Genomic DNA, 13024 nt, shown 5'->3' on the forward strand with positions numbered 1-13024 from the left:
ATGAAAGAAATGACAAAACAGGCAGGGCAAAAACACAGAACTCAAATGAAAAGGCCTGTGTTGAAACAGAAGATGAGGCTTTATCAGGTTTACCTATTACATTGTTTGGATTTCAACTAAATTAGGCCAATTTAGGCAGGGCCAAATGCATGGAAGCGAAAACAATATAAATTGGATTTCAATTAAGTCACAATAATATATTTATATTTATAACAACATCATAAGAAATCTAACACTGGGGTCATTTCAACAAGATTAGTTTAACATTGTATTTGTCTATTCTTTGCTAAATGAATCATGAAAGCTTCTGAACAATTAAATGTTCAAACTATTATAGTAACAGTGAGCACATGCTTTCAGCCACCGCCACTGAGAATGGAGAAAAATGCACTTATGCAATTATGGTTATTAAAATAATCTTTTATTCCCTGTTTTCTCATTAAGATGTTCCATGTTATAATTACTTTGTTATAGCACCTTGTTGCATGCCGCCCTCTTCTGATAATAACTTCAAAAATAAATAAATAAATACAATTGAATAAACAGAGCATAAAAATGGAGACGCTACATTCAAAAGGACCCATATGTTTATCATTTCCGACACCGTGCCTCGATGATGAATGCGTTTGAATGGCCCTCTTTCCGTTTTGTGGTTGATGAGACATGGTCGTCTTTGATAAATCAAATGGACCCACGACGGACGACAACGTGTGAGTCAGTCACTTTTCTAAAGAAGAAAGAAGGCAGCAGAAGCAATGATAATGTGCGATGGGGCAACTCGGTGCTAATAAAAATTAGGGACAGCCATTATCCAATGATCAAAAGAGATTTTTGAGATTACAGCGTCCCGCTAAATCAAAAGTGACAGTGACAGAGAAGGGAGAGGGACGCGAATGGACTGTGAACTAACTCTTTTGAACCCGTCTCTTTATTTCCAACTTCTCTTACACGCACACACATGCACACAGGGGCACACACAGACACACACACAGACACACACACAGGCGCACACATACATACACACACGCACACACACAAGGCTCGGGAGATGCACAGCATGGTGGGATTCTGATGACTGTTTATGATAAATGGCGCCCATAATTGGAAAAGACAAGAGAGGAGTGAAAACGTGGAGGTCGCACGTGTTGTCTTTTGATCAGGGGATACATAGCTGATAATATCCCTTCCTCCTGGTACAAATAACTACAAACACACACGTCTGTGTGAACGCACAGACGAATTTAGGGAACAGGAACGTTATTGGTTGAGGCATAGTATTCCCAGTATTTGAAGTGGATGTGTACAGGGATACTGGAGAGTGCTCGATAGATACATTATATATGATGGTGTGTCTGCTGGATTATCTGTGGGGGCTGTGCTCATAAATACTTAACTGGGGTACAACGAACTGAATTCAAATGGCCGCCGTTTGAATGTTTAAACATCGCCATCGATTTTGTCAAGTCACGATGGACGCCGGGTCACGACCCACCTGGCGTCAAAGTGAACACTCTGACCGAGGATTTTGGTATTCCCTGTGCATCGTCCCCTGCTCCGGGGTCCGGCCTGGAAGAAAAGCTCATACAGTACAGTACAGTAGAGTACCGGCCAGCTGAGATCCTAATATAGCCCCCCCCGGGGTAGGGCACAGATGTTCCGTAGCAGCGCCTCAGCCTCCGTATCCCCCCGCGGGGATGTCACAAGGCAGGTGTTGCTAACCATACATCATGGGTATCTCTGAGACGATCCTGGCCCGTTGCCGCGGAACCGATCCGTTTCGCAAATACTGAATAACTTAATGGATAGCTTCATTAAAGAGAGCGTTAGAGCGTTAAGGGCCTTGTTTGTCCGACTTGATTACTCAATTTCCAAAAGCAATGCAGTTGGAAATAAAGTAGTGATTTGGAAGGATTAATACCATTTATTGTATTCATCGCAGAGAATTGCCCCCCTGAAGAGAGTCTTCCAACGGGTTCTCATCTGAATAAACCACAATATTTATTTGTTTTATTTATTGATTGTGGAATAACCTGTTGGCATTGTGCTGATGTGAGCAGATACACTGCAGAGGATACAGGAACAGCTGTCGAAACAGTCCGTGAGGCGAAAGCCCATTGAGATGTCAATGCTATTAAACCTTACAAGCAAGTAAGTTATGGAGAGGTTGGTATAACTATGGTTTAAAAAAGAAATGAAAAACCTCCTGATCTTATCTTGTGTTTCTCATCAAAGACTTAAAACCAAACACAGTATAACTTATGATATATCAGTGCGGGAAATGCTCTGTGAGAACATCTATTCTGGTTGACGGAGCGCCTGCGTCTTCGTGTTACAACTTTGATTTAAGCATGCTCCCTGCTCATTTCTGACGAATCAGTGCATCTCTTCCCCGATTGGTTCGGGAGATCCATCTTGCCCGTCAATCACATCACATTCACTCACATGGCCTTGTCATCTCAACGGCAGAGACACATGGGGTCAGAGGTAGGGAGGGAGGGAGGTGGCAGAGAGGGACGGAGCAGAGAGGGATGGAAGAGAGAGGGCAGGTGCGTTTTACACCGATTTATTCGCTCTCTCTTTTTTACAACTCACAAAACTACACCCGCTTTTATATTCTTCTCTGCACTTGACAAAAACGCCGTTTGGAGATCCCTTGCACCAAACCACGCAGCTGAATGATTTTAAAGGGTGAGTACCTGCTCTCGCTCAGTGAAGACCCGCGGGCCAAAGCTCCAGGTGATGGCGGGTGTAGGCTCGCCGGACGCCTCGCAGGTCAGAGTCACCTGCTCCTGCAGCTCAGAGGCCGTCTGGTTGTTCAGGTAGGTGATCCTGGGGGTCACTGACAAGGAGACAAATAAACCCATTACATACAGAGAACACTGAATAATTCACTGAACTTCCTCTCTCTTTAAGGAAGACTGTTTGTATTTTAGGCATGTATTAAGGCAGCGTGACTCTTCCTGTGGTTATTGAGTACTGTACTCTGTCCATCAATGTTTATCATTGCATGGGATTATATAGTGTATGTTTTTTTGTGTTGGTTTGTTCAGTTTTGTGCAATATGTGCTCATGCCCCATTTCCCCTCCAGTAGCTTTACCACTAAATGGAGAAAAAATGGTTTAGTAAAAAAAAAAAAAAGCTATCTGGAATTACTTGACAAAGTGGCTGTAATACTGCCCAATGGTATACGCTTTGTTCGGAAAGTGTGAACGTACGACGCCGTGACCTTTGGCTCAACCTTTTGAAAAAGCGGGAGTTAGACATACACAGAGAAATTCTCTTACCGAACACGTTCAGGCTGACTTCCTCCTCCTTCTCCCCAGCCTTGTTCTTGGCCATGCAAGTGTAATCTCCTTCATCCACTTTGGTGACATCTTTTATTAGCAATTCAGAGCCATCCTCGTTCAGGCTGTACTTCTCGTCCGTTTCAAGGACAACATTGTTACTGGAGATAGGGAGAGAGAGAGAATGTGTGTGTGTGTGTGTGTGTGTGTGTGTGTGTGTGTGTGTGTGTGTGTGTGTGTGTGTGTGTGTGGAGAAAAACACAATGATGTCAATATCAGCCAAGGTTTTGCACAAGTATATATATATATATATATATATATATATGCATACAGACTGTAGTAGGAGGCGAGGGGGGTGGGGGGTGTTGGTGGAGGGGCTGCAAATAGGTTTCTCAAATCGCCACAACCATCTGCTTTATCTTACAAGTAAGGCAGCCACGGACTAATACATGAATAAAAAAAAAGGCAGATAGATATTCAAAAGCTGCCTTCAAGGTTTACATAACGTATAAATGTGTAAATGTTATGGGGTTATCTATTCACCGTCTCGGCTTCTCTGGCTTTTCTCCATAGAAAGCTAGCCCTATCCGTAACATTTCTAAACCCATGTTCAACCGCTGCCGATGCTCGTGTGATGAAAAGCGCTCTTCAATTGTCCTCAAAGACTCCTTAAGCCCTGAGAAGCACCGCCCTTTGTCTGCGCGTAACAACCCAGCAATCAGGCCGGGCTCCACTTCCTCCTACTCTCTGAGTCGTTTGTGGACGGGAGGGGGCAGAAATGCTACAGTGTACGTTGCGACACAACGTAAGTGACAGGGCAGATGAGACAACCGTCGCAAATTAAAATGAATGCTAGACCTTTAGCCTCCAGTGCTCTATCTAGCATCGCCACACTGACTCTGTGCTGACAGCTGTGACATTCACACTTTGGTGCTAGTCAGCAGAATTTGGGGGTTTGGGTAGATCAGTAGAGCCCTGGCACTAACCAGCCATCTAGGTAGCGAAAAATAAAGAGAACTACGTAGTTGTGTTTATTTGAATGCTGGTTGATAAAAACAAACAAATTGTATCTTACTTTAATTTAATGTTGACTGCAATAGTTGTTTTAAAACAACTACTGATGCTATGTTTTGACTTCAGGGCAAATTGGATTAAACCTCAGTGTGATATAGCTTATTAAGGATATGAATGATTACGACAAAACAATTTAGCACACTATCACAACATACTCATTTTGTATAAATTCATTGGCCATTATAACCAGGGCATGACTATAATTAACACAGCATGATGAATTATTTTCCAGCCCCCAAGCTCAACAAATATTTTCAAATGTATAAGCTGAAACAAAGAACTGTGGGTAACAAAATAGTCTTGGTAATGACAGTTTTTCTATTGCAGACTGCTGCTACTCGATATATTGTAGCCTTCTATCAAACACAGCCTAAAATGTAGCCATAGAAAGGAATTTTCCAAATAAGATGTCATTCGTCCCATTCCCTTTTGCTATACTCAAATTATTCAACACTTAAAGATGAACTGAAGTGAAATAATCAACATCGATAACGTGTTAGTTATGACCATTATAAAAAAAATGACAAAAAAAATACTTAATAAATCAATATATAGCTTTTTTTTAGCAACAAAAGCAAATGCGTCTGTTAGTATTAGAGCACCGACATTTTCGATGACGTCACTGGCATGGTAGGACTAGGTCGTTAATACAGACACGCGAACGTCTTCTACACTCCACGGCGGAAAATAGTGTTTTGAATATGGCTGGTTACGCGTTTGAGCCTGTGAGGGACACGCCTGTAGTGTCCAACTACCACCCGGTGGAGAGGGATACATTTCAGGCTCCAGCTCCACCTTCGGCTCGTGTGGGTGTGAGACTGATGTGTGTGTGGGTGCTGCCGGAGCGTGGACACTGCCGTTGAATCGGTCTGCTGCCGAGAGGTCCCCGTCAACCTTGACCATCTAATGATGGGATTAGGTTGCATAACCATGCATAGGGGACTTTGGATGCTGTGTGGCGAGAGAGGTTTTGGAAGTGGCCATGCTCTCTCTGAGGGACGTCCGAGCTGAGACGCTGGAGCGTACCATAAATAGCAACCACAAGTCAAAAACGATCTTTCCCCCTCCGTTTTCCTATGATGTGTTTCAGGAATATCTCCATAAAGACGTACTCATTGCGGAAACGCATCGAGCTGTACAAACGCTGTAGTACCATATTCAAGGCGCTGGTTCTCCACAAAAAAAAGTGGAGCGCATCAAGCCTGCGCGCATCCAGCCTTTGCGCCGCTGTATAAAAACATTGAAGTCGAGGAGGAGATAGCAGCTGTTTAACCTTTTAGATTGAGTAGAAATACTTTTTAATGTATAGTTGGTAATTACATTGACCAAGGGGCAAAATACTAATAATAAAAAATACTGCAACTGTCAACGCAACTCTAACGTCGCTTCAGGCGTCCACCCGAATACTGACACGAAACCGCATAGGTCCGGTTTTATTTGAAACCACCCTGGGACCATGGACCTATTAAAGAACATGGTTTATTATCGGCCTAATAACATGGTTAATAAAGACGTGGTTTCACCAAAAAATCGGTTCCGTGTGGACGGGACCTGAAAGACATGTTAGATGCACTTTGGGAGATACACCCGCGGATGAGAATAGATTCACGAGGCGGATTCACGAGTGTCACGTTTACTTTAGGTGGATTGGAGGTTTACCTTCTGGTGGATGTTGATGGATATTGCACAGATGGATATTGCACAGATACATCTTACTATGAAACTACTATCTTCAAGTTTAACTCCCTTTGCATCAGCAATCGGCTAGACGGCGAACATCAGGGTGAGGAGAAAGGGACATTTGTGGAACTTCTGTTTACAGACCCGCCGTAGTTTTAAGCAGCTTGGAAAAATAGATCTGTGATATAGTCGGAGAGTAATAGTTTATACACTTTATGGTCGGAGTGCTAGCTTGTGGAGATTTACATGACAGGGGCTATCGGAGGGTAAGCCAGTTTTAAGGCTGCCAGCCATGTATTAAGGGCTGGTTTCCTATTCAAAGGTAGCCTGTTGAAATGTATGATTACCCCAGCTGCCTTGGCCCTATACAATTCAATACTGCAGCCAGGGGCAATGCAGTATGATCCTCCTGTATACCTGGTTGTTTGCTTTTCCGTAGCCATTTCAGCGAGCCTCAGAGTCTGACTCATTACCAGCTATGGCAGCTAGAGCCACAGAGTAGGAGTAGGTTACCATGCCAGTGACGTAGCTGATTGTTGAAATCCAACATGGCGGCGCCCAGTAACATAAATAACACTTTCACCGTACAAATTAATCCATTTTAGGAAGTTCAGCCATTTTTTGTTATTGTACCAATGAGAAGGCAGACAATACATCTGTTGTATCAACTAAACTTCAAATTTCAGTTGAGTTCTTCTTTAACGCAATGTTTCTGAAATTCTGCTTCCGAGAAACAACTTCAGCTAATCAGTTGAACTTCAACTTCACTACCTACTTCATGGCAATTCCACCAGCCATTGCTATTTGACCCATTGTTGTTATTCTGATATTGAGACAAATCATGATCACTGTCCTATAGCGTCCATTTGTTGTGAGTCTCAATGTCTACTTCAATGCAGTTAGAAATATGGGACAGTTGCTTCATTTTGTTTATATGCTACAGGCCGAAAGACTAAATTAATATGTAACTTACTTTTAAGTATAAGATTGCTTGGGGAGTCCAATTCCTCCACTGAAAAGGGTGGAAAGTGCTTACAACTCTGCTAGTTAGCGACCTATCTTGTTTCTACATAGTTGTGGTGTGCGAATGCTGCTGAGGGAGGTAGCCTATTTGATTGATTGGCTGAATTGTCCAATCACGTGGTGATAACAAAGAAGAAAAGCGATACCATTGGCCTGGGGCGCACACTGGTGCGACCCGAGGGCGAATTTTCTTGTGCCAATGAAAAGCTGTCTCTGCTTGATAGACAGCAAAAAGTTAGCGAGCTTACTTCAACATGGCCGGCGCCCCTGACTTGGAGGAGGGCTTTATTTCGAATTACCAATAAATAGCCTAGCCCAAATCATTGACGTTCAGACGCATTTAAATGGTTGCTGGCAGTGACAAGTATCTCACACAATTAAACGAGGATAAACGCTATGTATTTTTGTTGATTTATTTCGTAATGATAATAGTTTATTAATAGTTGGCAGATATATTCAAGCGAATATGTCACGGAGGGGCGGCGCTCTAGCGCCCCCTATTGACCCACCACCGCCACTGAGGTAAACATAGCGTTCCAATTACCCATCTGTCCATCCATCACAACACTCTGAGTGATCTACTATCATGATTATATCGCACAGTTCAGTGTAGCATATATTCACTCAGCAGACACTTTCATCTACAGTACCATCAATATTGGGAGCAACTACAACAAATATAAATGCACAGAAAGTCAAAACTTGAAATTTACTTAGCATCCATCTTGGTTCAAAACGATAGCCCAACCAACTAGCTTAGAATCGAGATGGCCACTAGGTAAATATAGCCAATGCAATCTGTCTTGAATAAATCGTAGGGGTTATGCAAGCGGTTGGAAACATATGTCATAAAGAGAGTTGTTGATTTACCGAGCCCAGGTGACGGTGGGTTCGGGGAAACCATCTGCGTCACACGCCAACATGGCGGAGGTGCCGATGTCGGCCGTGGCGTTGACCTCCGCCTGGCGGATACGGATGGTAGGAAGCACTGGGAGGAAAGGAGATTATTGTTTCAGACATTTATTATGGGAAAGATAACTTTTAAACTTTTATTTACTCAAGGTAAAATGGTGAAATAAGCCTTTTATTTATTTTGGCAGTTAATCTTTGAGATAAAAAATATATGCCTATGTGCATACTGATTTCATTTCACAGGGTAGTTATTATTCAGTGGAGTCTGGGAATGAGTAATATAGTATATATATATATATATATATATTCTCTTTTATTCAGATATGCTGATCATATTCTGATCTGAGAGGGCACAGGGAGCAGCAGAGAATGAGGGGGGGTGTGTGTATGAGCGCGTGCGTGTGTGCATACATGTGTGTGTGTGCTGCGCTCACCATTAATAACCACCTTGATGGCCCTAAAGTCGATCTCTCCCCTGGCCATCACACGCGCCTCACATGTGTACATGCCTTCGTCGGTCTTCTTGATGCCTCGGATCTGCAGGTGGGCGTTCTCCATGATCTTGAAGCGCACTGAAAATACATGAGGACCGGCATCACAGCCATTACAGTCGCCGACTACGGAGCTGACTCAAATCAGGCTAAACGTGGAGACTAAAGAGAAACACCTAACCCTCGGGTCATGCTACGGCTATGTCTCCTCTGTACGTTTTCAAGACGTTTAAAACAGTGCTCCTATGCGAGAATATTTGAATAAAAGCAATCTTCAGGAGCAACCATACGTGGGTTACACTCTGCATATATAACATGTTCTGCATTTAAAGGCATCTTTAAATACACGGCAAGAAAAACAAAAAATCTTCCACTGAATTTTTTTGTTTCCAAACAATTCCCATGGGACCTTTCACAACAAAAGGGACATTTTGCAACGTCGGCGATGGACTGTGCAAGACGGGGAGAGCAAGGATGTTGTTTCTCCCCTCTTTGACCGTAAAAACAATTTAAATCTATATAAAAGCCCTTGGTGTCCCTGGGCGGCCATGCTGGGGGCTGTCTCTCTCCACCACAACGCAATAGTGCTCTTCTGGCCTGCACATGGTGCGCCGGTCAAGGAATGCACGTTCTCACAGGAGAAACCACTAATTGTAAGCGACGCGGCAGAACTCTGCCTTCTTGTGTAATCTATTTTTGCCCCCCTGCAGCACAATGACCTTAGGAGATGTCATGAATGTGGCATTGTTCACCGAGACAGTTCTCTTCATTTATTTACATTTTTTGCATGCAGTTTTTTTGTTTTGGTGCGTTAACCCCCCCCCCCCCCCCCCCCCGACATATTCTGACATCCTCAGCATATTTTTGTGGCCGAAAATACTGGAGCATGCGGTGTTCACAAGGGGGTTGTTTTTAAAGTGTCTGCCTGGAGGTATAAATTAAGGTTGTATTGTTTTGTATTCAGATACATCCAGAGATATCTTCACATTCTGTCTCTGAGAATGGAGCGCAGTAACAACAAACTTCAATGACCATTCCTGACTTGAAATTGACCTCCCGTTCAACTTGGAATAATACAGCTAACTGCATGGAACACATATTGTTGTTTCTTTTTAATCGCTTTTGTGTACCTTTGTAAGGTGTCCTTGAGTGCCGAGAAAGGCGCCTTCAAATTAAATTTACTATTATTATTGTCTGCTTGACAATAATAAAAGCAACAATCTTCTATGTGGCCAAAAGCAAATAACAAAAAGGTCATGCGTCCATTTTGGCCCTTTGGGTTTTGGATTTTGACTTTGTTAAATGTAACTACGTTACTACACTATCACCACATATTTTAGTTTTAACTCAATTTAACAGTACACAAACTGCGCCTTTTATTCACAAAGGAAATGGAGGAGGGCCGATTGTCAAGTTGATGCCTTGCCGGAGAAGTGCCTTCCCAGTCTGACAAGATGCTTGCAATAAACCACTTTGCCACTCTTAGGGGCCCCAGTGGCGCCCATATGTAATATATAAATGTAGTTAAATGACCATTTAACCAGAAAAGCAAAACAGAGCAAACAGACACTTCAATTGCGGGTTGAGGGGAAGCAGGTTGTCACAACATTGCAGGCATGATCATGAGTTTGGTTTATGGTGTTCTTTTCAATGTGTCTTGAGTCCATATGGGTATTTTAAGTTTATTTGTAAACTGTGTGCCTTTTCCCCATACTGAAACATAACAACCGGTTGCTTGGTAAGTTCCAAGAAGATGGCGGCTTGCGTTTATTACATGGAACGTCAGATGACTTGATTGAAACCCTCTTATAAGTATACATGTATACAACTAATGAATGAACATGATGGTTCATACTCTTCGTTATTTGTGACTTCATTTCTCTCACCGTCTTTGGCCACGTGGATCTTGGCTCCCTTGTGTTTCCAGAAGATGGTGGCTGGAGGGGAGCTGACCACATCGCAGACGATGTCAGCGTTATCGCCCTCGTTGAACTCTTGCAGGCTTGGAGCATTCTTGAAGCTGATCTTTTCTGTACGGAGTCAGAATTGTCAGTATAAAAGTCAGCATTGAGATACATGGCTTCCTCATAGACATAGTCCTCTAATGTCACGCAGCGTGCTTAAAGTGCCTGGGAGATAATTCATATTCAAATCATGTTGCATTGCGTACAATAACATTTCAAAGTTGCAGTTCATTCTTTATATATCCTTTATATATATATATATATATATATATATATATATATGACATGTTGGATAATAATGTAGAGAATGATTGTTTGCCTCTTTGCTACCATTACTTTTCAAGCTGTCAAACAAAAGCCAAGCATAAACAACATCTCTATGTTGTAGATATTTAATAACCAAATGGTTATGAAAATCCATATCAAGCATGTCGAACAAATTATTTTTGGTACATACAGGAGAACACTGCCTGTTGTTTACTGCCAGACACTTATTCCCATGGGGGAGCTGGGGCACATTTTGGATAGGGATCTAAATGGGGGAGAGGGAGCGGCGAGGGAGGGGGGAGGGGGACTCACGGAAGATTTTCACTTGGACAGTGGCCTGGGCCTCCTTGTCGGCGCTTTTGGCCACACACTTGTAGTTCCCGGAGCTGTCCACGGTGGCGTGGTAAATGGTGAGGGTGGACGTGGACTCATCCGTGCGGCTCACAAAGACGTCCTGGCTGGAGACGATCTTCTCGCCACTGGGGGCGTACCAGTCGATGTCCATGGCATCTCCCACAACTGAAATAAACCAACCCCCCCCCCCCCCCGTTGTTTTGGTTAAAAGTGTTAAAAGAACAAAGGAAAGATAAGATGAAATAACGTGTGGAGGTGAGCTATCTTGCTGAAGGCTCCAGGACACTTCAGCGGGGAGTCCAACACCTTCTCCCCGACTCAGTCCTCGGATGATTGTAGCGTATAATTGTCTCTATGCTATAGCGTATTAATTAAATATAAAGTAAAGGGCGACGCTGGAGACATCAGCAGATGGAGAACACAGGGAGATCGAGATTAGATTATTCAGAGCCCAGTATGAATTTGCAGGTTTTATGTGGAAACGGAAAGAAGAGGAAGGAGAAAACAGTTTGAAACTTTCTGATATCTCAGGTGTCAAAACAGCTTTCACATCGAAAAAGGAGACAAATGAAACCACTGTTGCATCACTGAAACACAAAAAAAGGGCAGACCAAAAGAGTGTGTGTGTGTGTGTGTGTGTGTGTGTGTGTGTGTGTGTGTGTGTGTGTTGCATGTTTATGATGCATGTTTGCATTTTAAGCGTGGGGTAACAGACATCTCATTTAACTTGTCAAGTCCCTGACAATCCCCCTTGCATCGATAAACAACACCAGTCAGCTAAGAAGTTGAATCTCCCAAATCCCAATTTGAAATGATCCACCATGCTTTTAGTCAAGGGCACCATTACGTTTTACGTGCGGTTGCATACATTGACTCTCAACGCCTTTTAAATCTGACTTTGAGGGAAAAGCACTTTGGATCTGTCCTTTTCAAAAAAAAAAAGGTGAAAAGAGGTAGAAAGCAGCCAGACTCAAAGAGCTTATATTAGCAGTGACAGCAGCTCAGAGTTCTCGCCAGAAGCCAGCCAGGCCAGTGCACTTTGAGTAAATGCCAATCTACTCCATCCACTGACTTGACCGTCTCTATTTCAGGCCAGAACCCTTCTATTCTCCAATACCGGACAAGGGAGAATAATCTATCCACTTCAGTCAGCGCTGTTAAAATCTTCTGTCGAGAACAGACATAGGGAGAGAGGAGTGGGGTAAAAAACAATTCCCTCCAGAATTCACCTAAATCCTGCCCTCCGATTTGAACTTTAGATGACATGTGAGCAGACCCCAAGCTTCTTTCCAAATCTTATTTTTATTTGACGCCCTAAGTTTCTTTCCAAGCTTAATTTGTTCTTAGCCTATCCTATTGGCTGACTCCTAGTTTGCGCACTGTCTTGGCCAGGATGTTTGTCAGGTAGACTATCTATGTGTGATCCCTTTAGGGTCTGGGATGTGTGCTGTGTGAAACAACATGGTAATGTTTGCAACTAGGTACCGTACCTTCACAGAGGAAGAACTTGGATTCTCCCACACTGATCTCTCCTTGCGTTGGGGTGATCTGCACCTGAATTGAGGCTAGACAAAGGACGACAAAAAGAAACATATCATCACATATCACTTTAGACAAGAGGCATACAGTTCAAAGGAAGCAACACATCCGTTGAATTGTTTCTTTTTTGCGTTTAACAACTATTATTGTTCTCATCCCTCTCACATTACAGTGAAGGTCAATGGGAATGATTAGTAAGAGCAATAAGAGTAACCAGAAAAAAAAGTATATCATGCATAGACATATACGGTCTAAGGCGTCGGCATACGGTTCGATACACAAACCCTCTTCGCGGCAGAAGACCATTTTTGGCATTGCTTTTCGCATATTTAAATAACATCTCTTATAGCTCTTCATTATGCTGAATAAAGCCTCAACTCGATTAGTTTTTTCGACTCCAGCGCGCACGGAGGTAACCTCACCAAGCCCGCCGTG

At 43.0% G+C, this 13024-nt stretch overlaps 1 protein-coding gene across 13 annotated transcripts in view; it reads right to left on the reverse strand.

Moving 5' to 3' along the window:
* Window positions 1-12658, reverse strand: part of ncam1a (neural cell adhesion molecule 1a) — a 53289-nt gene extending 40631 nt beyond the window's left edge. For all 13 annotated transcript variants that reach the window (XM_060057023.1, XM_060057022.1, XM_060057019.1 and 10 more), the window contains exons 1-7: window positions 12541-12658; window positions 11009-11215; window positions 10352-10495; window positions 8409-8546; window positions 7933-8050; window positions 3286-3446; window positions 2697-2839 (exon numbers count right to left, since the gene is read on the reverse strand). In XM_060057023.1, coding sequence (XP_059913006.1) covers window positions 2697-2839; window positions 3286-3446; window positions 7933-8050; window positions 8409-8546; window positions 10352-10495; window positions 11009-11215; window positions 12541-12643 — 1014 coding nt within the window. In that variant the 5' untranslated portion in view covers window positions 12644-12658. The remainder of the gene's footprint in view (window positions 1-2696; window positions 2840-3285; window positions 3447-7932; window positions 8051-8408; window positions 8547-10351; window positions 10496-11008; window positions 11216-12540) is intronic.
* Between the last annotated feature and the right edge of the window lie 366 nt (window positions 12659-13024).

This window comes from Gadus macrocephalus, chromosome 7, assembly GCF_031168955.1.
Source record: "Gadus macrocephalus chromosome 7, ASM3116895v1".
NCBI lineage: Eukaryota > Metazoa > Chordata > Actinopteri > Gadiformes > Gadidae > Gadus > Gadus macrocephalus.